Source organism: Schistocerca serialis, chromosome 6 (assembly GCF_023864345.2).
Source record: "Schistocerca serialis cubense isolate TAMUIC-IGC-003099 chromosome 6, iqSchSeri2.2, whole genome shotgun sequence".
Classification (NCBI taxonomy): domain Eukaryota; kingdom Metazoa; phylum Arthropoda; class Insecta; order Orthoptera; family Acrididae; genus Schistocerca; species Schistocerca serialis.
In genome coordinates this window covers 115,616,393-115,642,462 of record NC_064643.1, presented here as the reverse complement: position 1 = coordinate 115,642,462, position 26,070 = coordinate 115,616,393, and the positions used below count along the sequence as shown (strand labels likewise).

The following is a 26,070-nucleotide window of genomic DNA, read 5'->3' as shown; positions in this document are numbered from 1 at the left end:
GTCGGGTGATGACGAGGGAAATAGATTAGGAAATGACACACTTAAAGCAGTAAAGGAGTTTTGCTGTTTTCGGAGCAAAACAACTGATGATGGTCGAAGTAGGCAGGATATAAAATATAGACTGCCAATGACAGGGAAAACGTTTCTGAAGAAGAGAAATTTGCTAACATCGAGTATAGATTTAAGCGTCAGGAAGTCGTATCTGAAAGTGTTTGTATGGAGTGTAGCCATGTATGGGAGTGAAACATGGACGATAAATAGTTTGGACAAGAAGAGAATAGAAGCTTTCGAAATGTGGTGCTACAGAAGAATGCTGAAGATTAGATGGGTAGATCACATAACTAATGAGGAGGTATTGAATATAATTGGGGAGTAGAGAAATTTGTGGCACAACTTGACTAGAAGACGGGATCGGTTGGTTGGACATATTCTGACGCATCAAGGGATCAGCGAGGAGGGTAAAAATCGTAGAGGGAGACCAAGAGATTGATACACTAAACAGACTCAGAATGATGTAGGTTGTAGTAGGTACGGGGAGATGAAGTTTTCACAGGATAGAGTAGCATGGAGAGCTGCATCAAACCAGTCTCTGGACTGAAGACCACAAGAACAACAGAAGTAGGGCTTGGGTAAGATTTGAGTGCACTTAGATGGGCACTTATCGGAAAGTTTACTTTTCAAATAAATCAAGCAAATTTATAATGTGACAATATATCGTAGTGAAATCAGCGGCGGCTGGTAACAACACATTAGAAATGTCTTCGCAAGCAGTTCGTTTGCCGACGCATGTTTCCCGTGACGCTGTTCCTTCTACGAATACTATGGTATACTTTCACCTGTCAGTCGTCACTGCTAATTATTTCGGATTCTGTAAACTAATTTTGCACTTGGACGGCGGCTCTCGTGCCCCTGTCAGCTTAGCGCCACAAGCTGCCGCTTGTATCGTGGCTTCGGCCTTTTAAACTGGCCCTGGGTGCCACTCAGCGTAAACACAGATAACCTTTCCTGTTAGCCGGCTGAACTGTTCTTCAGGGTCTCCCAGTCACCAGTGCCTTACGGCTTGTTCTTTTGCTGAAGCAGCACAGTTTCGGACAGTGAGTTCTCGCCGCTGCTGCCCGGCGCCTGCTGGCTGCTGTCTCGCCCGCCGCGGCAGCCTCGGCTGGAATGCGGCAGGGTCGTGGGACGCCACGGACTCTTCCCTCCACTCCAGCGCAGCCTGCGGCCTTGGCCAACACCGCCCGCCGCCGCTGCGGAGCGATGCGCCGCTGCGCGTTGGCCCTGCTGTCTCGCGAGCACTCAACCCAACAACACCGCACTGACCAGAACACGATCCACTGTTACAACATCAGTGACCACTTGAGACGGACAACCTAAGTAAGACGAAACACAATTCAGGACACTTTCGCAGGATTCGTCGAGTTGGAAAAACCATTCGACAAGGTACAATGACGCAAAATTATTGAAGCTCCAAGAAAACTACGAGGAAGCTAAGTGAAAGAAAAATTGGAAATTCCTGGTAAGTTGCTTTGGGACCAAACTGCTGAGGTCATCGGTCCCTAGGCTTACACACTACTTAATCTAACTTAAAGTAACATACGCTAAGGACAACACACACACCCCCGCCCGAGGGAGGACTCGAATCTCCGACGGGGGGATCCGCGCAATGGGAAACGATGGTAATATATACTGCTATGTAAAGACAAGTTGTTGTTTAATGTTGTTACCAGAAACCTCGAAAAGTACTTTACCCCTTTACATCAAATTTTTACGCGATACACTCATCAAGTATCAAGCGGACATAGACTACATTCACTGAAGCGCTAAAGAAACTGGTATAGGTATACGTATTCAAATACAGAGATATGTAAAGAGGTAGAATACGGCACTGCGGTTGGCAGCGCCTATATAAAGCAAGTGTCTGGCGCAATTGTTAGATCGGTTACTACTGCTACAATGTCAGGTTATCAAGATTTAAGTGAGTTTGAATGTGGTGTTATAGTCGGCGCAAGAGCGACGGGACACAGCATCTCGCCGGCCGGAGTGGACGTGCGGTTCTAGGCGCTACAGTCTGGAACCGCGAGGCCTCTACGGTCGCAGGTTCGAATCCTGCCTCGGGCATGAATGTGTGACATGTCCTTAGGTTAGTTAGGTTTAAGTAGTTCTAAGTTCTAGGGGATTGATGACCTCAGAAATTGAGTCCCATAGAGCTCAGAGCCATTTGAACCATTTGAACAGCGTCTCCGAGGTAGCGATTAAGTGGGGATTTTAACGTACGACCATTTCACAGTGTACCGTGAATATCAGGAATCCGGTAAAACATCAAATCCGCGACATCGCTGCGGCCGAGAAAATATCCTACAAGAACGGGACCAACGACGACTGAAGAGAATCGTTCCATGTGACAGAAGGGCGACACTTCGGCAAATTGCTGCAGATAGTGCTGGACCATCAACAAGTGTCAGCGTGCCAACCATTCACCGAAACATCATCGATATGGGCTTTCGGAGCCGACGACCCACGCGTGTACCCTTGACGACACGACACAAAGCTTTACGCTTCTCCTGGACCCGTCTACAACGACACTGGACTGTTGATGAATGGAAACATGTTGCCTCCTCGGACGAGCCTCGTTTCAAGTTGTGTCGAGCGGATGGACGTGTACGGTTATGGAGGCAACCTCATGACTCCATGGACCCTGCCGGACGGAGTGGCCGAGCGGTTCTAGGCGCTACAGTCTGGAACCGCGGGACCGCTACGGTCGCAGGTTCGAATCCTGCCTCGGAAATTGGTGTGTGTGATGTCCTTAGGTTAGTTAGGTTTAAGTAGTTCTAAGTTCTAGCGGACTGATGACCTTAGAAGTTAAGTGCCATAGCGCTCAGAGCCATTTGAACAACCATGGTCCCTGCATGTCAGCAGGGGACTGCTCAAGCTGGTGCAGACTCTGTAATGGTGTGGGGCGTGTGCAGTTGGAGTCTTATGGCACTCCTGAAATGTCTAGATACGACTCTAACAGGTAACACGTATGTAAGCATCCTGTCTGATCACCTGCATCCATTCACGCCCATTGTGCATTCCGACGGACTTGAGCAATTCCAGCAGGACAATGCGACACCCCACACGTCCAGAATTGCTACAGAGTGGCTCCAGGAACACTCTTCTTAGTTTATACACTTCCGCTGCCGACCAAACTCTCCAGACCAGAATATTATTGAGCATACGCGGGATGCCATGCAACGTGTTCTTCAAAAGAGGTCTCCACCCCTCAACTCTTACTGATTTATGGACAGCCCTGCAGAATTCATGGTGTCAAACCCCTCCAGCACTACTTCAGACAATAATCGAGTCCATACCATGTCGTGTTGCGGTACTTGTGCGTATTCGCGCGAGCCCTACACAATATTAGGCAGGTGTACCAGTTTCTTTGGCTCTTCTGCGTATTTTGTAAACCACGATGTGCAGCTTTTGCGCTAAAACCAACTCCAACAAAGAATATGCTCTGCTGCGCTATCAAAATGTACCGTTCCGCTTTTTTTTTCTCGCAGTCAGTTCCAGCTACTACAGCAGGGCATGTAGACCATTACGCAAATTGTTTCTGCCATACATACTTACTCTCTTTACACTGACGTGACGAGAGGCACAGGATACCGATATTCATATGTACAGATGGCGGTAGTATCGTGTTCACAAGTTATAATACGGCAGTTCATTACCGGAGTTGTCATTTGACTCAGATGATTCATATGAAAAAGTTTACGACGTGACTGTGGCCACACGGCGCGAATTAACAAACTTTGTACACGGAATAGCATTTGGAGCTAGACGCATGGGACATTCACTTCGGAAATCGCTAGGGAATTTAATATTCGGAGATCCACAGTGTCAATAGCTACAGCAAGGAAGGAAGAATGAATTGACTGTTGGTGTTAATAACTGTCATCCTCCTTTACCTCCTGTGCATTACTGCAGGTGACGTGTCACTGAGCACATTTGTTCTGTGCATGCAGTACACGTGAGACGCCTAGTTGTTTCCACTGCACTGTGTGGAATACGAAGATTCTGTTATAGTTCACTAACCTGCTGTCTTCAAGTTGATGTCCCCAGCGCAGAAAACAGCACGCAGGTCGTAGGTTCTTGTTATCTTGAGGCTGAAACTTACTTTTAGCGAGGTTCTGTTCTGAAATAATGTATCACTTCTTTGGGATGCCACTCGCGTATTTTAATATAGCCATACGAGAAGACTACATGATCTTAACACAACACCTTCCGATACAGCACAGTACATGATCAAACACAATGTTTACGAAAATGTATCTTTACACTATTTGTGGCACATGTCTGTGTCTCATGACTACTGGAGTGAATCTTTTAATACTGAATACTGGCAAACACATCCTGCCACAGACAACATGACTGTACATCTCGACTGCCTAATCCAGAGTGACGAACAGAAACTTGGATAAAAATTGAAAACACATCCTACGACAGACAACATTGTAAGTAGGCTGTTTAGGTTTTTATATTGGCAACGTTACGTAGCGCTCGGTATGAAAATCACTGGCTGTGCTGTGTGCAGTCTGTGCCTGGTTTGCATTGTTGTTCGCCATTGTAGTGTTGGGCAGTTGGATGTTAACAGCGCGTAGCGTTGCGCAGTTGGAGGTGAGCTGCCAGCAGTGATGGATGTGGGGAGAGAGATGGCGGAGTTTTGAGAGCGGATGATCTGGACACAGACAGTAAATTTGTAAGACTGGATGTCATGAACTGCTATATATATTATGACCTTTGAACACTATTAAGGTAAATACATTGTTTGTTCTCCATCAAAATCTTTCATTTGCTAATTATGCCTATCACTAGTTAGTGCCTTTAGTAGTTTGAATGTTTTATTTAGCTGGTAGTAGTAGCGCTTGCTGCGTTGCAGTAGTTCGAGTAACGAAGATTTTTGTGAGGTAAGTGATTTGTGAAAGGTATAGGTTAATGTTAGTCAGGGCCATTCTATTGCAGGGATTATTGAAAGTCAGATTGCGTTGCGCTAAAAATATTGTGTGTCAGTTTAGTGTTGATCAGAATAAGTAAAGAGCGAAATGTCTGAGTACGTTCAAATAACGTAAGGGGTTTATCAGCACAGTAATTCAATAATTTTTCTAGGGGGACTTTTCAACATGTCTGTTTTTCTCGACTGCCTAATCCAGAGTAACGAACAGCCCGAACCACTTCGAGCGCCATACCAGAAAAGACGTGACCCGAACGCTTCCGAGGTGCGTCGTCTGCATTTTCGTCAGTCTTTTGTTTTTGATTTAAATTGTTTTTAATAATTCTAAAATTACTGATTGATAGTCAGCTGTTGAGAGATATTTATATTAAGGAGTGAAGTAATTCCAATGAGTAGTTTAACTAATAACTACACTTAACGTTTTGGCGCCCTTGCTCCGAACACAGCAGCCAATCACAGAGCAGTAGCATTATGCAAGCGGTCTTTCTCGCGGTAATGGTGCCGAATCTAACGTCTGTCACAGGTACCTCACACCACATTTCGTCATCTATATACTTCTTGCATCTCCACTGCTCTGGGAACAGCGTCTTGGAGCCTAATATGATGGCTGACTAAGCCAGAAATATTACAGAGCGCGCCGAGAACACCGATTTCAGGCATTGCCTCCAACCACAGACAACGCAGTGGCCGACGATCTCCGCTGAACGACCGAGAACAGCGGCGTTAGCGTAGTGTTGCCGGTGTCAACAGACAAGCAACACTGCGTGAAATAACCACAGATATCAATGTAGGACGTACGACGGACGTATCCATTAGGACAGTGTGTCGAAATTTGGCGTTAACGGCTTATGGCAGCAGACGACCGACGTGCTAGCAGCACAATATCGCCTGCAGCACCTTTCCTGGGCTGGTGACCGTATCGATTCGACCCTAGACTAATGGAAAACCGTGTCCTGGTGAGATGAGTCCCGATTTCAGTTGGTAACAGCTCGAGTGTGCTGCAGATCCCACGAAGCCGTGGACTCAAGTTTTGAAAAAGACACTGTGCCAGCCGGACATAGATCCACAGTGACACGGTTCTGTTTACATGGCATTGACTGGATCCAACTGTACCAACTGAGACCTTTTGTAGCCATTCATGGGCTTCATATTCCCAAACAACGATGGAATTTTTATGGATGAATATGCAGCATGTTGTTGATGATGATGAGGTCCCATACTACAAGGAGCGTAGGGAACGATGCGGGAGACCCGCACCGCCGTACTAGGCAAGGTCCTAGCAGGGGTGGTTTGCCATTGCCTTCCTCCGACCGTAATGGGGATGAATGATGATCATGAGGACAACACACAAACAGTCAGTCATCTTGAGGCAGGGAAAATCCCTGACACTGGCGGGAATCGAACTCGGGACCCCGTGAGCGCAAGACCACGAGCTGCGGACACTGGGCCACAATTGTTCGCGGTTGGTTTAAAGAACATTCTGGACAAAGGTGGAATGATTTGGCCACCCAGATGGCGCTACATGAAACTCATCGAACATTTATGGGACATCGAGAGGTCTATTTGTGCACAAAATCATGCACGGGTATCACAATCGCATTTATAGACGCCTATACAGCCAGGATGGCTCAGTATTTCTGTAGGAGACTTCCAGCATGTAGAGTTGCTCCACTACTCCGGACAAAGGGGATCCGACACGGTATTAGGAGGTATCTGATGATTTTTGTCACCTCAGTGTATCATACGTACAGTAACCAAGGGCGAACGATAACAATGCACTAGTAAAGCCGTCCTCTCACAGGACGCAAAAACGCAGGTGAAGGAGGAGTTAATGACCTCACAGTCTGCAATTTCACGTTCCACTACACTGCAGAGCGTCTAAAGAAGAATATAACATGCTAGAGTAACGAGGCCAGCGAGTTGCGACATCGTTTTTACCTCACAAAGAACTGAGGAGCCGCCATATTGTTGAACTACATCTTCAGCGGGTTTCTGTATCACAGATTACGTGGTATAAACATAACCTGTTTAAAATCATCAGCAAATTGAAGATTTCTCGAAAACGTGTCATTTTAGCTAAGATTTGAAATAATAAAATGACACGAAACCACACATCGGTCGATAATGGCTTCCCGTATTTGATTTTTTTTGTTTATTTTTCTTTTTTTCGCGTTGTACAGTGTGCGCTATGAAAGTATACCGTTTAAGTGCTACGGCTCAATGTTGGTCCATCAAAAGGGAGTCGCATTGATACAGTGGGTCATAGTTAAATATCAAATAATGACAGCTGCAGATACAGTCTTTAGACAGTGCACTGTATACCTTATACCGATACTGGCTACCTTGTTGAAGCAGTAGCTCAGTTGATACTGTAGTGAGCTGTGTAAGAGAAAAGTAGCTGGTTCGCGTCTATTTTCTTCTAATTTTTTCCACGTTTCGTATTCTAAAAGACTCTGGGTATCGCTTATTAATTTAATAGAAGTATGACCTGCTGTGGTCGATGTCATTTATTGCAAAAAATGTGAACATTTTAGGTTAGGCTTTACCGTGACTGTTATTGAAATTTAATGAAACAACGAGTTTACTGTTACCAGGCTCTGTATATTTATCTCCATGACGCGTTTCAAAGGTTTAAATCTCCATCATCAGGTGGATTTACATTTGTTAGCATGACATTTACATTTGTGTGTCTTGCGTACGACTTTTTTTTATTTTTTGAGGAACTTGTGGCACTGTCTAGTGGCGAAACTAAACACTATTTCAGAGCTTGGTTTTGGGTTTCTTTGGACAAAAAATTAAATGTGTATCTAACGGTAAACATAAAATAAGTAAAATACAGTACCTTCAGTGCTCACAGGTTCCTTTCACTGTCGTAACACATCATATACATACTGTCATATTTTGTAAACAAATATGGCGTCGGAAACTACTGGGTGCATGGATCGTATAGCAGAAGCATTATCACAATGTACAAAGAATACACGTCCTAACAACATTATTAAAGAATAAAAATGGCTCTGAGCTCTATGGGACTTAACATCTGAGGTCATCAGTCCCCTAGAACTTAGAACTACTTAAACCTAACTAACCTAATGACATCACACACGCACCCATGCCCGAGGCAAGATTCGAACCTGCGACCGTGGTGGTCGCGCAGCTCCGGATTGAAGCGCCTAGAACCGCATGGCCACACCGGCCGGCATTAAAGAATAAATTTTAAAGGTGTTGTTTTGAGGCGTCGAATACATTTGTTGGAATAAATACTTCAGGTGGTATATAAATCCAAATTTGACAAGATAGCTTAAACGTCATTCTCGTTTATACAATCAGGTGAAGTGTTACAAACTTTAAAATACAATAATCATATTGGCTACAGTGGTAAAATTATACACAAATAATAATTTTGGTTGGAATTCATAGATAGATATGAAAGGCTGGAGGCAGAGGGGGAGAGAGAGAGGGTGGAAAGAGTGATTGTATGAGAGCAAGGGGTCTTAAGATTATATCTGTTACATGTAATAACTCTCTAAAGGCTGGGGTAGTACATTGGTTAATGCTTAAAAATATGCAGATGTATGTGCAATTTGTGCAAGCAGTTGATGTACATATAGTTTCAAGCTGACAAGGGGTACAAGCTGTAGGTGTGATGATATATCTGTAAATGAGATCAATCTCTCGTACAGTTGGCAGCTGCCATGGTAACATAATTATTTGTGGTAAATATTATGGTGTGTGTGTGTGTGTGTGTGTGTGTGTGTGTGTGTGTGTGTGTGTTTGTGTGTGTGGGTGTGCGAGCGCGCTTTGCAGTTTTAATGATGTAAGCAGTTGCTGAAAACAAAGATGATACTATTGTAAATATTGCCATTTTTGTCATTTGAGATGTATTCAGGTTGTTTTGCTTGGTGTTTGTATATTTGGAGTGTTTCAAGAATGTCTGGTTTTCTGCCTATTGGTTGGATATGTAGGATGCTGATATTTGTATGATGTTTTGTTTCATGCAGGTGGGTTGCTATAGCTTATGTGTGGTATTTTTAGTTTTTAGTGCTGCCATGTGTTCTTTGAATTTAATCTCAAATGATCTGCCCGTCTGGCCTATGTAGAAGCAGTCACAGTCCAATCTTGTAGTCTGTAGTAAAGGATATGCTTGTGCCTTTTCGTTTGAAGACATTCGTAATCTGATATGAAATCTTACCTAGAAAGGGAATTGTATGGAAGATGTTATTTTCTTCTTGTTTTTTTGTATTGTGATTGCTTTTCCATTATTGAGTGTTTTAGGGTGTCTACTATGGAGCTGTTATAACCATTTCAGTTGCTTGATCACATTTGTCTTCAGAGAGTGGTAGTTGTGTAGCTCTGTTGATCATGTACTCTCTCTCTCCCTCTGACATTCTCTTTCACTTCCTCCCCCTCTGCCTCGAGCCTTTCATATCTATTTATGAATCCTAACCAAAATTGTTATTTGTGTAGAAGTTTACCACTGTAGCCAATATGATTATTGTACTTAAAGTTTGTAACACTTCACCTGATTGTATAAACGAGTGCGGACTTCTCGAAATCGGATTTATATACCACCTGAAGTATTTATTCCAACAAATGTATTCGATGCCTCAAACAACACCTCCAAATGCTTTAAAATTTATTGTGCAATAAAGTTATTAGGATGTATATTCTTTGTACTTTGTGATAATGTTTCCTTTCTGCTATACGACCCATGCACCCAATAGTTTCCGACGTCATATTACAAAATATGACAGTATACATGTGATGTGTTACGACAGTGAAAGGGACCTGTGACCACTGGAGGTACTTTATTTTACTTATTTTGTGTTCACCGTTAGATGCATGTTTAATTTTTTGTCCAAAGACATTAGACACTGTACTTTGCCTGTATTCAACATGAGATCGAAAATTGGATGAAGATTCAACTGAGTTAGCGAATAGCTTCTACTAGTACGTATGTCAGATCATTATAAAGCATTTTATTCCCTGTTCAAGACACTGACGAATCCATAATGTTCGTTTCCTCCGCTTTTCTACGACAGTCGCTAACAGATTTAAAGCAGTTACTTCATCCGTCTGCTTTCGTAAAGAAACTGTGTGATTTACGCTCCGGATACCGCAGACTGCTTCTGGAGAGCCACCACCACCTCGCGCGGTGCCTTGTTGACAAGCTGGATCCACGGCTTCATGGGGTCTGCGCCTCATTCGAATCCTACCATCAGCCCTTGCCAGTTGAAATCGGGACTCAGCTGACCAGACCACGGTTTTCCAGTCGTCTAGTATCCAACCGATATGGTCACGAACCCAGGAGAGGTGCTGCAGGCGGTGTGCTGTTAGCACAGGCACTCGCCTCGGTCGTTTGCTGCCGTAGCCCATTGACGCCAGATTTCGCCGCACTGACCTAACAGATAAGTTCGTCGTACGCCCCACATTGATTTCTGCCGTTATTTTACGCAGCGTTGGTTCCCTGTTAGCACTGACAACCCTACGCAGACGCACTGTTCTCGATCGTTAAGTGAAGGCTATCGGCCACTGCGTTGTCCGTCGTGAGAGGTAATGCCTGAAATTTTGTATTCTTGACACTCTCTTGAGACTGTGGATCTCGGAATATCGAACGCCCTAACGTTTTCCGAAATGGAACGTCCCGTGCGTCAAGCTCCAACTACATTTCCGCGTTCAAAGTCTGTTAATTCCCGTCGTAAGGTAATATTGTGGCGAACACCTTTTCACATGAATCAGCTGAGTACTAATGACAGCTCCGCCAATGCACTGCTCTTTTATACCGTGTGTGCGCACTACTACTGCCGTCTATGTATGTGCATATCGCTATCCCGTGACTTTTGTCACCTCAATGTGTGTCCTCGTTACGTCGTCTGTCACGTGTTATTTTGTTTCCAACGTAACAGAATTCCTTCAAGTCATCTACTTCGTAATCACTAATTTTGATGTTTAGTTTCTTGTTGTTCCCATTTCTGCGGAACCTCATAACTTTCGTCCTTCTTCAGTCTATTTTGGACTCATCAGGTTGCTCACTCCATTCAACACGTCGTATATTTATACTTCAATTTCACTGTCGATAGCAACGTCTTCAGCAAATCTTACAATTGATACCCTTCAGACTGAATTTTAATCCTACTCTTGAACCTTTCTTTTATTTCCGTTATTGATTCTTCGATGTATAGATCGAATTGTAGGGACGAAAGGCTGCATCCTCTTCTTACACTCGTTTTAAACCGGACACTTCGTTCTTGGTTTTCCAGTCTTATTGTTTTTGTACGTGTTATGTATCATCCATCGTTCCCTACAGCTTTCTCGTATCTTTCTCAAATTTCGAACAGCTTGCATGATTTTACATTGTCGAAGGCTCTTTCTAGGTCATCAAATCCTATAAACGTGTCTCCTTTTGTGTTAAGTCCTGCTTCCTTTATCAAGCACAACGTTAAAACTGTCTCTTTGATGCCTCTACCTTTCTGACAGCTAAACTTGACGTCGTTTAACAGATCCTCAATTTTCTCTTCCATTCTTCTACACATTACTCTTGTAAGCAACTCGGATAAATGAGCTGTTAAGCTGATTGTGCTACACTTGTCGCACTTATCCCCGCTTACTGTCTTCGAGATGGTATTTTTCTGAAAGTCTGATGGTATGTCTCTTCTCTCATTGATTCTACAAAACAACCTGACTAATCGTTTGGTTATCTTTTCCGCCAATGATTTTAGAAACTCCAAAGGAATGTTATCTATACCTAGTGCCTTATTTGATCGCTAGTGAAGTATTCCAAAGCTGTTTCAAACTCTAATGTCGGATCCTCTATGTCTTCCACAAACAGTTCCATTCGCGCTTCTATGACCTAATCAAACAAGTTCTTGTTCGGAAGACGGCTTCAGTGTATCTACTCTCTTCTCTGCGTTCAACAGTGAAACGTTGGACTCTCAATGTTGCCACGATTTCTTCACATTTTTCCTACAGCCATTTTGCCTTGGCTTCCCCCAAAACCAACTAGTGTTCAATAAAGCATACCTGTAAACTTATAGCCCTGTGGAAACACGATGATCCTGAAATTAATGGAAGTTGTGGGGCCCATCCAGAAGGAAACTATAAAATTAACTTCAAAAACAAACTGAAATCATTTCGCTTGACCTCCTACTCCCTAGAAGTGTTTCGGAACTTATAAAAATATCGTACGTGTGTGTGTGTGTGTGTGTGTGTGTGTGTGTGTGTGTGAGAGAGAGAGAGAGAGAGAGAGAGAGAGAGAGATGGATGGGAAAGGGAGGAGACTGATCACAACTGAACACAATAAAAATCACCATATAAGAATAGCTTAAGCAATCATATAAATGATCGGCATGTTGCACATTTTCACAGAGGAAGTTAATTTATGATTGTAAAACTGACCTCATCATAGCTAGACATCTCAGCTATGGTCCATGGAACATAAAATAAATAACTTGAGTGTAGGCTTTCTCGGCTTGTACTGCTGATGAAATCTTCTCTGGCATCCATCCAGGTGCATGCATTGAAATTTCGCGATGTTTCGGCGAGTGCCACTCTCATCATCTCCCGGCGGAGTGTCGAGTTTGCACAGTGGTCCCACATATACACTGATCAGACAGAACATTATCACCACCGACCTGCTATCGATGTAACCCGGCCAGGTGATAGCAGCGTCACCTGACGAGGAATGACTGCGAGTCAGACACACGCACAGTGCCTGTAGTATCAGTGAGCGTGCTGTCCGTGTGTGGAACGGGGAAGGCGCGCGATTCATCTGAGTCTGACAGAATGCAGAGTGCGATGGCCCGGAGGCTCAGCACGAGCATTTCGGCAACTGCACAACTTTTCGGGTATTCGATGAGTATTGTGGTGAGTGTCTATAACACGTGGCAAAACCAAGGTGAAATCATGTCCAGGCGTTGTGGGATTGGGTAGCTACCCCTTACAACAGATGTCGGACGCCGTAGGCTGTGCAGAGCGGTAAAACAGGACAGGAGACGAACAGTGGCGGATCTAACATGAGACTTTAATGTTGCTCAGGTATAAATGTGTCTCAACAGACAGTGCACCGAACACTGCTAACACGGGCCTCTGCAGCCGAAGATCCGTGCGCGTACTAAAGCTAACAGCACGATATCGGCAACTACGACTGAAATGGGCACATGACTATCCACACTGGATGTTGGCACGCTGGCAGAGCGCTGCGTGGTCTGATGAAATCTGATACCTTCTTCATCATGTAAGAACGGCTATAAATTTCGTTTCAGAGGCTTGAACCAAGCAGAAACGATGTACATAAGAACAAGCCTTTATTAAAAAGGATAAGCACAATAAATGTTTGTGAAATTAAGTGCGAATATGTACCTATTATGCTGATTACAATTAAAAATATGCGAAAGACCTGATCAGTCTCGTTGCATACGTTCGTGCTGCCTGTAATTACAAGGCTTATGTGTCAGTGATATGTTAGAGATTCTTGATGACAAATACAAATGGTTTACCCATAATCATGCTATCTGACCTCAAACTGTACAGCAGATTTTATCAAGTAACCTATGTGACAGGTCGTATGTCAATTTCACATTTCATTAATTATATTTTATTGACATTATCTTCCTAATACGTAAGTTACATAAAATCCTTTAATCGCGCCGCGTATGTCACTGCAAACATCACAAACTACCTCATATATATGCGAAACAACGAGTTGCCAATAACCAGAGTGTTATTACTACTCTTTCTTCAGATTACGTCGGCAGTCAGTAATTAATGCACTGCTTTTAAATTTCCTCCTTAGTTGTAAGGAAACCAGCAAAAATTGGCAACCTACATATGTTCAATGGTGAGCTCTAACTTCAATGCACTACCTCCACGCATTTCCCGACACCTAATTCCCTTAAATTCCGGGGAGGGGGGTGATGATCTCTCACACCACGTTCAGTCACAACGCAGATGTGTTTGAGTGCGTTCAGATCTATCGAATTGATGGGCCAAAACACAGGCTGAAGCTCGCCACTGTGTTCCTCGAACCACTCCATCACACTCCTGGCCTGCGGCATGTTGCCTTGTTGAAAAACGTCACTGCTGTCGGAAAACATGATCGTCGTAAAGGGGTGTACGAGGTATGCAACCACACGTTGGCCGTCATGGTGCTTTGGACGCGCTCCGCTGGACCCGTGGATGCCCACCTGAACGTTCCCCAGAGCATAAGGGAGCCGCCGCCAGCTTTTCTCCGACCCGCAGTACACGAGTCAGGGAGCTGGTGTGTTTCGCTCCAAAGACGGACAAACGTGCTATTAAGCAGTTCCTCATAATGTTTTGGCTCATCAGTGTACATGTGGAGCTTCACAAGACGTTTCTGCACGATCATATAAGCCTTTTCACGACACGTAGCCATTTCGAAGTGTGTTCAGTCACAAAAGTCCATAGACTTATCTATTTTTCACATCATTTTCTTCGCAGAATTACTTCCTGTGTTTGAGATGTCGTGGACACGTTGTACTGTGTTACAAAAATTGTTACTTATAGACTTTCGTGCTGGCAGGCAGTTCTGCAGCGCGCACATCTGGCACCTCGATGGTAACTGGAAAACGTGTGTTCTGTGCAGATGGTGTTCGTGCAGCCGCAGCGGCGGCGCGCTTCCGGAGGCCCGGCTGCGGGGGCGGCGGAGGCGTTGTCGGAGGGCAACGTGTACGGCAGCGTCGACGGCAGCGTGCCGCCCGCGTGACGTCACAGCCCGCAGCCTGCCGGCGGGGGCGGCGGGGGCGGCGGGGGCGGCGCCAGCGGCCCCCGGCCTGCTGCCTCACAGGCGTCTCCAGACACATGACCGACTGCTGCAGGGAGCCGTGGAGGAGCCGATGAATTGCCGTCAGCTGGTACCCCTCTTCCCAGCCGTCGGACTTTCCATGTTCTTAAGAAACTCCCAACCTCACGTGTGGCTGCGTCCCAATGTAGTGCCTAAAAGTTCGGGCTGAACAATAGTACAGTGCGTCTGACGAATCCTTTCTCTGAGCAGTGACGATGCTGGTTTCTGTTGGCACAAAAATAGTGCGACGGTAAAGGTAGGACGCTCTGCGGGTACAGAGCAGTCAAGGAAAGTGTGTGCTGGACGAGCTGCGTCATAATACTGCTAACAATGAGTGAGCTTCGTCGCCCAGGTAAAGCTCATTTGCTGGGTTCACAGATGAAAAGGCTCGAATAAGCAGAATATTCGCTCCAACAACTCCTTTCTTTACGCGCTTCTTAGGCTACGACTGATTTCGAAACATACCATTTGACTTTGTGATCATATGTTCACCATAACCAAAGGAATATGTCGAACGCTCAAAATAACTCAGCAGGAGCCACATTCTGTTGGGTACCTCCACAAACCATCTACTTCCATTAGATATACGACAACGTGAAACTGCCCTGTGTTCATAATATTCAGTTTCCCGAGGCACAGATTGCAATACACATTTACACACAAATTGGCATGTGTTTGTAGCACTTGGTAAATGTAAAATTTCGTCGTCAGTATGCGTATCCTTTACAGAGAAGGAACGCAGACAGCCTCAGAATATTGAAGACTGTAGTGTGTGGAGAAAAAGGTACACAGACAAATGGACTTTTCAAACTGTTTACCTCGTGCCCATTTTGGTTGAGTATGAACAATTGCAGTGCTCAACGTAACTGACTACTTACCGCGTTCAAAACCTGTGTTAGGAAATGAACCTCCTTTGTTCCTGGCACACATTTCACTGGTTCGAGTTGTATTATGCACTTGCTGAAATATCAATGTATTCAGGGTGCGGCGGAAACTACTTGTACATTTTTCGACGGATGATATAGAGCATGATAACCATCTTTCTTAGATAAGAAAGTGAGAGAGGGAAACTGATAGCTTGCTCTCCGCCCCTTCCTCCACCCCCCTTGTCCCCCCCCCCCCCCCAACCCCCACCCATCGACCGTCACCATTCTAGCTGATGAGACTCTTTTGAAACCAAAGAGTTAGCCTTAACATAACATTCCCTGTTCATACCTATTTCTAAATCTATTGAAATGAAAGCTACGAGATTTTGCACGGCCGGCCGCTGTGGCCGAGCGGTTCTAGGCGCTTCAGTCCGGAACCGCGCTGGTGCTACGGTCGCAGGTTCGAATCCTGCTTCGGGCATGGATATGTGTGATATCCTTATGTTAGTTAGGTTTAAGTACTTCTAAGTCTAGGGGACTGGTGACCTCAGATGTTAAGTCCCATAGTGCTTAGAGACATTTGAACCATTTTGCACTGTCTTAACAGGTCAGGAACAGAAGAATTTGTTTTTCATGGCTCCACGTAAAGTAGTCACCGATTTACAGATCTTGGTAACCGACCGAAAGGTACAACTCCTTCGACCCATCTCGCACAATATTATGTCCCCAGTTGCATTACGGTGATCTAATGTTTGCTGGAGCCCGGTCGTTGGAGGTGATCTCTTCTAGCCCTCCTCTCTTTCATTTCTATAAGGTGAAAGTAACATTCAAGAGAGAAGTAACGATGTATTTTCTACCCATACTTTCTTATCTAAAGTAGACTGTTCTAAAGTATGAACACTTCGGCTATCATTGCCATTGCGCTACAGCAATATGGATTATGTACTTTATAAATGTAGTTCTGTCGCAAACTGTATACTGAAATATTTTGTCACTAGCACCAATGTCTTACTGAGTAACAATTTTTCTCATTACCGCCGCTAATGAAGCCTCTTCAGATGCCACGTACACAAAAACTTTCTCAAACTCACATAAATGACGACGTTCCTAGTGGGCAGGTTAGTGTAGCGGGAACTCCAGTCCCTTATTCGTGTGTTTATGTATTGGTAGTGGTGGGGCATTTATTGCGGAAGTTGACAAATATTAGTAAAAAGACTGACGTAAATGTAAAACCAGAAAAGGTATCATATAAAGACTTTTAAGTGTACTTAGGGTACCATCTGTATTCTGCGCGCCAAAGAAGAAGAATATCAGCGTTATCTTTCTTTGAAATGTTTTTACACTAACGAAGTCTATCTATCTACAGTTCTTTCTTAAATTACTACTGAAAAATACAGACTGGGTATAATAAAATGAATAATTAACGAAATATTAAACTAACGTCGATAATTTCAGAAACTGGTCTATTATTTTACAATTCTGATACTATAAAACTCATGAAGCATTTTGATTTATTGGAGTATTTATTTTTGCACCCGCCTTGGAATACAGAAGCAAGTTCCACAATATTTGTAGAGTAAGAGGAATTGAGAGTTTTTTCTGTTACCAATTCCATCTCCATAATTATTAGGCGTATGGAGGAAACTTTAAAATAATTGCAGTCTTTCGATGTAACGGTAAAACGATGCTGTAATTAACTAACATTTTTTTCCCTTTTCGTTCTGTAGAATTAAATAAAGCACTGGTCCTTTCTGTCATCTTCCCTTCCTTTCATGTCCGTCTGCTAATTTTAAGCTATCATACATGTATAGGATTATTGCTACGTGGCAATATAAAGAATTTTAAAACCTTTCACGAAAGCAGTGAATAAGAAGGTTGCGCTCTACAGTTATCCCGAGGTAAGTCAGGATGCAATTTATGATGACGTGAATGAACTGTGTAGATTCATCTAATTCTGACCACCAACTTGCACTCCCATGTGCAAAACAGTAAGTCGTATAAGAGACAGTCCCAGAAAAGTATGAACGTACAAGCATAGAATAAAAATCTTCTTTGCTCTTAATGAATAAATTTCCACACTAGAGTCTTCCATTTCTACCTTGTCCTTCCAGAAACTGCTAGTTTCCAAAGTTTCAGTCTTAAAGAGTTGAAATAGACCATTGAGCCACACGAAACTATTTTCAGCCTCTTTCTGTACCATTTCTTATTCGCGCTAGAAGAAATCGTTTATACCTCAAGAAAAAACTGCTTAACAGTTGCTGCAAAATCTGCATAGTTTTCATGCCTTCCCGGAAGCTAACAGCCTCGTCACAGCAAACTTGAAAATTCTTTGTCAATAAGCATCACTACTTACATTTACGTATGACGTATTAGGAATTTAGAACAATCTTCAACCATATCTGTTTCTTTAGTCGTGATATATTTTGCCTCGAAAGTAAAAATGCGTCAGCTTACGGTCTGTAAATAGCAACGTGATATGTTGGTCTTCCACTAACCGGTAACAGCAGTTATTTCCAGTCTTAATGTCCAAATACATTTTGCCTGTGCTTATCATAGAATAATACATTAAAGTATGTATACTACGTCACACATTTTTCAGTATTTTTTTTTTTTTTTTTTTAGGAAACACTGCTTCCAAAAAATCCTTAAACACAGAACAATAGAACAGGTTTTGCAAATCTGTTATTTATCATTACGATTAAAAGTAAGAAAAAAATGAAACATGTAACTCGGTCTCTCACGAATGTAACCAACCAACACTAAAATTGCAAATTTTAATACTGCTAGAGTATCCAGAAAATTCGTCAGTTTCAGCATCCAGAATGACTAACTTTTATTTAATTACTGAATAGGTAACGAGAAACAATATAATTGTATCAATTCTCTGTCTTAAACTTCAACAGACGAAGTACTCAACCTATTTTAACGTAATTTGTAAGTGTTCTTAGCATCTCGTTCGAAGAAGTCTCTACTCTGATTGTGTTTTTACCGTACTTTGGAGCAAAAAATAGTTTTACAATTGATGTACGTCATAAATTAAATATAAACAAATACACAAGAGCCTTCAGCGATAATCTTACTGAGTAGTGTCACAAATTCGTGATAACTAGCAGCAATGTACAACACGCAATCCATTCACAGTCCAGAATTAAAAGCTGAAGACATTTCTGCGGAATTGTTGACTGACTTAGATCTCAGTGTCACTAAAGACAGGAAACGGGAAATAGGTTAGATTTTCTTGCTTAAGTATAGATATTATTCCGTGTTCGGCATCAGATAAATAATTTTTTGTTGTAATCGATGTAAATATAACATTATTAGTAAAAGTCCTTGTACGTGTTGTTATTATCTGGAAGCCGGCAGACACAGAACCATAAAATGAACAGAGGAACGTCATTCTGTCATGAAACATGCATTGTCCTTCAAGTCCAAAGAGCGTGTGTCAACATAGCAATGACTAGCAAGAGTCTCACAGAAACGTAGTTTTCCAGTGAAAAATCTGATTATAGAAAAGTCGTCTGGAAAAGACACCTTTGTAATGTTGCATAAGTGACTCTAGTTACAGCAGTTGGAGAAGTGATGCGTCCCATAGTACATAACAATGTATATCTCTTGCTCAGTTAATAAATATTACCTTTTCTGTGTGCTGTTATCATTTCAGTTTCAATCGGCTGACTTGTGAAAGTTTCAGTTACTAGCTGTTTGTGCGTTTGTAATGTGATACGAGACTTCATTTCATCTCTTTTTCGTAAATTATATTGCAAGGAGCCATGCACTGTCAATTTACAATTATTGTTATGTAATAATGATATAAGAGGGTTGAGTTTCTTTCTTAACTGCTAAAACATATTAGATAATTTATAAGTACATGAATGTAACTCTCTGTCACAGGGCTGTAGTTTTGGGCTGAAAGCATTATGATGTACATGCAGATTGTTTGATAGTGTCAGTGAGCAAAATTAAGATGAGTTATAAATAAAAAAAGTGGTTCCCTTTTTTCCTGAACTTATAAATCTGTTCCTATGCCGCTGTATACCCTATGTACCTGAAAATTTGAATGTCATAAAAATGATGTGAAGGCCAAGGTAAGAAACTGTAAATTCCTAAGAAACAATTCATTTGGATTTGTTTCATATTTATAATTATTTTTAAGATCATACAGAGTGGATGCAGACTCTTCTAAAAGTTCCTCAGAGATAGTTTTGGGGTATGTGCTGATTGTTTCGCTATTACGAGTGCCTAATCTCCAACAGTACTTACTGAATAATTTTATGTTCATGTTATATGTGCAGAGCCGTCGTAATAAAGACATAATGTCTCTGATATTAAACGCTTCAACTACCCATTAAGTTGCTACGAGTCTATAGGATCAAATAACCAAAATTTACACAACAAACTACCTGGCTAACGCAAAAACCTTTAGAGAAAAAAACATATAGATATTTAACATCCAGTTTCTCACTGCACAAAAGTGTTCCTTTTTTTAATGGAAATGTTAAAAAATTCGTCCACATGGGGATGACATATAGTAGACCGATGGTTGTGTACATGACAAACGTTCCATACAAACATGTACACAGATAATTCGAGAAAGAACAAAAGCGTAGAAATTATTCGGTTGAGAGTCAGTGGAGATTTTTAGTAGGCTGTATCAAGCCAAACAGCAAATTTCCTCGAATGAATGTGTTATGTCAGTTCCACGCATGTTCAACAAATACATTCACAGTTTTTGAATTTTTTATTTAACAATAGCCATCATTCCAACCATAGCAACGCAGTACGTTAACTAGTTTCAGCAGATTCAGTAACCAACTTTTTTTTTAATCACAAGAAAACTTTATTTCATTCTCTTTGGTCCCTTGACCTTATGCCTGTATTCCAAGCACTACACCAGGCCTTGTTTGTAAGATTTTAGTGTTCATGGTTATATGAATTTGGGCAAGGCATTTATGTGCTGATAGCTTTATTAACCTATCCAGCTCGGGGTTGTTAATTACATTAGTTATTTACAAACACTACACTGCCTCGTTGTCGATTTGGTGGCTACACAGCTCAATATGAAGAAATATAATTATAAATTCTACAATGCACAGCTGTAGTTGTAGAACAAAAGCTGAAACAAGATGAACACTACAGAGTGTTAGAGTCTACTTTACAGGTCAGTTTCAGTGTTTTAGATTTGCTTCATTCATTTAAAGTAACAGTTTCAAATTAGTTTTCTGACGGAACAAAAAAATGGTTCAAATGGCTCTGAGCACTATGGGACTTAACATCTCAGGTCATCAGTCCCCTAGAACTTAGAACTACTTAAACCTAACTAACCTAAGGACATCACACACATCCATGCCCGAGGCAGGATTCGAACCTGCGACCGTAGCAGCAGCGCGGTTCGGGACTGAAGCGCCTAGAACCGCTCGGCCACCAACGGCCGGCTTGCCGGAACACACTGAGAATTTTGGTACCTCAAAAGAACAGCTTTTTTATTTTCAAGGTTAATGAATTAATAATTTTTTTTAAAAAAACGAGAAAATTTGTTTTATTCAGTGATTAATTTTAAATCGTGATTAATAAGACACAAATCATAATAAAAATTTTAAAAAATAAGAAAAAGTGTCGTAAAAGAACGTCATGTTATTAGAAGCGCTTCCCACAGAACATCACTGTTCTGCAGAACACAGTTTGTGAAAACCTGATCTAGTCGAATATTCGACCTCGTTTACAATCTACACAACGTCCAGAAATATGTAATTTTCAAAACACATTTCTCGAACTATAATCATGACAGTATTTTTTAAAGCCATTGTAGCAAAAATATCTTCAAACTTCGAAGCGTTGTATATGGTGTCTTGACGAATAAATTGTGGATGTGAACACATGTCTGAGAAACGTGATCCAGCGAGGCTACAGACCATCGTAGATCCATGGAAAACGCCTGCAGCTAGGCCACCCCATTGGCAGAAAACGTGACGGACAGCAAGCCGTACTCTTCGCAAAGTCCGCAGTTCTTAGGGTGGCATATGGCGCCTTACTCGTCCACGCCAGTCACAACAACAAACCCAGCGACGGCTGAGACGTCAGGTTTGCTACCGAAGATCTTGCCTAGCAGCAGGTGTTTTTCCCTGCAACTTCGACGCTGTGTAGCGGCATTTGACGACATTTTTCTGATGCAGGTCTTTGTATTCAAATTGCTTGTCACGAAACCCTCTGCAATCGCATTGACCTTTTTAGGTAGACTCTAACAAAAAAAAAAGCAACGATGCACCACGAAATAATTATGCGAGCGAGACGGAAATCGGTAGGTGGGATGTACATGTAGAAACAAACAAATGATTGTAGTTGGATAAAATTAGATTTTTTATCCAAGAAAATTTGGAAATATGTGGCAAGGACTATGTGACCAAATTGCTGAGCTCATCGGTCCCTACTTAATCTAACTAACGCTAACTTACGCTAAGGACAATACACACACCCATGCCTGAGGGAGAACTCGAACCTCCGACGGGGGGAGCCGCGCGAACGGTGACAAGACGCCTCAGACCGCGCGGCTACACCACGCGGTTTTATTCAAGAGAAAGAGGTTCACAAATTGAGCAAGTCAATAACGCTTTGGTCCATCTCTGACCCTTATGCAAGCAGTTACTCGGCTTAGCGTAGATTTATAGAATTATTGTATGTCCTCCTGGGGGATACGATGCGAAAATCTGTCCAGTTGGCGTGTTACATCGTAAAAATCCCGAGATGATTGGAGAGTCTTGCTCATAATGGTCCAAACGTTAACAACTGGTTAGAGTTCCAACGACCTTGCTAGCCAAGGTATGGTTTGGTAAGTGCGAAGACAAGCAGTAGCAAACGCTCGTCGTGTGCGGCCAGGCATTATCTTGCTGAAATGTAACCCCAGGATGGCTTGCCATGATGGACAACAAATTGAACCTTCGACGTACCGCTACGTTGTAATGGTATCGCGGATGACAATCAAAAGGGTCCTGCTATGAAAAGAAATGGCACCAGGGTCATCACTCATGGTTGTCGGGCTGTATGGCCGGGCAACAGTCAGGTTGGTATCCCACCTCTGTCTGAAGTGTCTCCAGACATGTCGTTGCTCTGGAGTCTCATTGAATGGAGTACAATTGTCTTCGAACCGAGACCTGATCGCCACCAAAGACGTGTCTGGAGACGCCTCAGACATGTCTCGGACGCCTTGGATACCAAACTATACGTAGTCTGACAACCGGGAGTGATGGTCTAGGGTGCCATTCTTTTCCATAGCGGGACTCCTTTGGTTGACATCTGCGACACTCTTACAGCACTGCAGTACGTCCAAGATAATCTATGCCACATTTTGGTGTCCTTCATGGCAAACCATCTTGGAGTTACATTTCAGCAAGATAATGCCCGCACGCACACGAATAGCGTTTCCACTGCTTGGCTTCGTACTTGCCAAACCATACTGTGGCTAGCAAGGTCGCCTGATCCCTACCCAATTGTTGAACGTTTGGAGCATTATGGGCAAGGCCCTTCAACAATCCCGGGATTTTTGCGATCTAACGCGCCAGCTGTACAGGGTTTGGCACGATATCCCTCAGGAGGACATCCAAGAATTGTATCAATCAACGGCAAGCCTAGCAACTGCTTGTATAAGGGCCAAAGGGGGACCAACGCGTTACTGACTTCCGCAGTCCGTGAAACTCTTTCCCTTGAATAAATCATCCAATTTTTCTGAAATTGTAGTCATTTGTTTGTCTGTGCATCTATTCATATATGCCGATTTCTATTCCATTCGAATAATTCCTTCGTGATGCGTCATTTTTTTTACTTTGAGTGTATTTATTACACCGTGTCTGTGCACTATCTGATCAAAAATATCAGTACTCCTATTAGTGAACACAAATGTGGAATGTGCCCACCCCTCGCCTTTAACACCAACCCTGCTGGAGACATTTTCAATGAGTGTCTGATTGTCTGTGGAGAACGACAGGCCCATCCTTTCTCAAAACCCGAAACCAGAAGAGATATGTCTGCCCCATTAGCTAAATGGTCAGCGCGTTGGAATGCCATGCACGGGGGCCAAGGTTCGATTCCCGGCTGGGGTGGGAGATTTTCTCCCCTCAGGGACTGGGTGTTGTGCTGTCCTCATCATCATTTCATCCCCATTGTCGATGCACAAGTCGCCCAATGTGGCGTCGCACTCAATAGGACTTGCACTTGGAGGCCGAACTTCCTGCCAGGGAACTCCTGCCCACTGACGCCATACGATCATTTCCATTTACCAGAAAAGATAGCGGTTTCTGGATTCTGGAGATAAGTCGGTGTTCTAACTCATTCCAAATGTGTTCTGTTACGTTCAGGTCGAGACTTTGCGCAGGCACTCCACTTCAGAAATGATAGTGTTCACAAGCTATTGTCTCGCATATGTTGTTCTGTGGCAGAGTGCATTGTCAGGCTAATACAGGCGTCCTCTCCAAACTCCTCTTCTACTGTACACAACACACAATACAGTAAAACGTGTTCACACCCTTCCGCAGTCAGTGTTTGCTTCATCGCAATAAAGGGACCACACCCCAACCACGGAAAACACCCCTGCAGCATAACATCATCTCCTCTGTACTCTACTGTTGACACAACACATGATGGTAGGTAACATCCTCCAGGCTTTCTCCAAACGCAAACCCTTCTATCGAATTCGTACAGCATATAGTGTGATCCAGCACTCCAAACCACCCATTTCCAGTCAATCGACGTCGAGTAACGTCGCTCTTTACAGCACCCCAATTCAAGGAACTGACTATCGAAATGTGTGGCTGATGAGGAGCTCTCCACCATTGAACCCTATTCTTTTTAACTTCTTATGCACAGTCGTTGTAATAGCCAGACTGCCGGTAGCACATTGTAATCCACGAGTGGCTCCTTCTGGTGATTTCATGCCATTCTTTGCAGCCACCCTTTGCAGTACTCTATGATCACTATTCATCAGTTCAGGAGATCTGCCTGGTCATTTTTTATCTGTGGCTCCTCCTTCGCGTCTCTACTTCACAGTAACCTCACCAACAGTCAGCTTGGGGCGCTTTAAATGGGTTGAAACGTCCCTGATGGATTTGTCACTCAGGTGACACCCAGTGGTCCAGGTTCGAAGCCAGTGAGCTCTCCTGATGGCCCCTTCTGCTGTCACTACTTCTCTACTGACAGCGCGACACTCCCAGCCTCCTTTTATACCGGCGGTGCCGCCTCTCGTGACATCTAGTGGTCAGCTCGGCATTTCGTAAGTGTGTCTGGATACACTAACAAGCTAAAGCATTATGAATACCTGCTTAGTATACATCCACCTTTTGGAATGCAACACAGCAACGATTCTTCCTGGCATGGATTCGACAAGTCCTTGATAGGTATATGGCATCAGACGACTAGGCACAGGTCAAGAAGTTCTTGTAAATTCCGGCCGGTACTCTGTGAGTGCAGAGCTGACACCTGGTAGCGTCCCAGGAGTGACAGGGCTTAGATTAGGCGAATTTGGTGGCCAAGACATCAACGTGAGTTAGCTATGATGATACTCAAACCAATGTAGTACTATTGTAGCCTTGTGACACGAGCAGTTTGTAACCACCCCCGTACTAATCGACCTATCCTGATTGCGATATAAAATATGACCGTGGATCGCGTGTATACGTAATGGAATTTTTCTAAATGGATAAGGCCATCTTTCCCGAAGAAGTAATACCGATAAATAGGGGGAAAGTGTACAACCGATCTTTCTGACAGAAAAGTCTACTAAAAATAAAAAAGTAATTAAATCGAATGGGGCTAAAATTTGGAAAAATGAAAGTTATTTTGTGCATTCACTCACGAACAACACTGGACAGAAAAGAGTTACACTAATGAACTAAAAGGAAATAATTACGGTCGCCAGCCCACTAGGGCTATTTATATCCAAAATCCTGTACAAGATGATGGGAAAGAAAAACATTTATTATTAAACACTGACGTGGCAACTGAAGATTGTCACGTGCCTTGACACTAATTTTAAGTGAGTATATAATGATAAAGAAAACTGAGAAGTCACTTTTACGTTAAGTTTGTCATTAAATTTTGAAAAAGGCAGTCGAGTAATGATTTGAAAAGATCCATTTAAAATGTATGTTAGTATTGAACTTCGTTACGTGAACAATGACTTTCAGAGGCCTCAACATAACGTCATCAAATAAATTTAGAGAAAGGCAAGCAATTTTTACTTTGCAGCTACTTAATTTTCAAATTGGATTTCATATTATTGTCTGAACAGCTGAGCCCTTTTTACTGACTTGAACAGAATTAAATACTAGAATACGTACCAAAACAAACAGCCATGTGCTCTAAGCTATATGTAAAAGAAATAAAACTTCCGCACTCTTAATTTGTGCATTTTCTTTACATTTGGATTTTTC

General features: G+C 42.9%; 1 protein-coding gene across 1 annotated transcript in view; it reads left to right on the top strand.

Moving 5' to 3' along the window:
• The window catches only part of LOC126484673 (putative phosphatidate phosphatase), a 358,366-nt gene extending 343,594 nt beyond the window's left edge, over nt 1-14,772 (top strand). Inside the window, exon 7 of the mRNA XM_050108266.1 lies at nt 14,592-14,772. Coding sequence (XP_049964223.1) covers nt 14,592-14,711 — 120 coding nt within the window. The 3' untranslated portion in view covers nt 14,712-14,772. The remainder of the gene's footprint in view (nt 1-14,591) is intronic.
• The last annotated feature ends 11,298 nt before the right edge of the window (nt 14,773-26,070 follow it).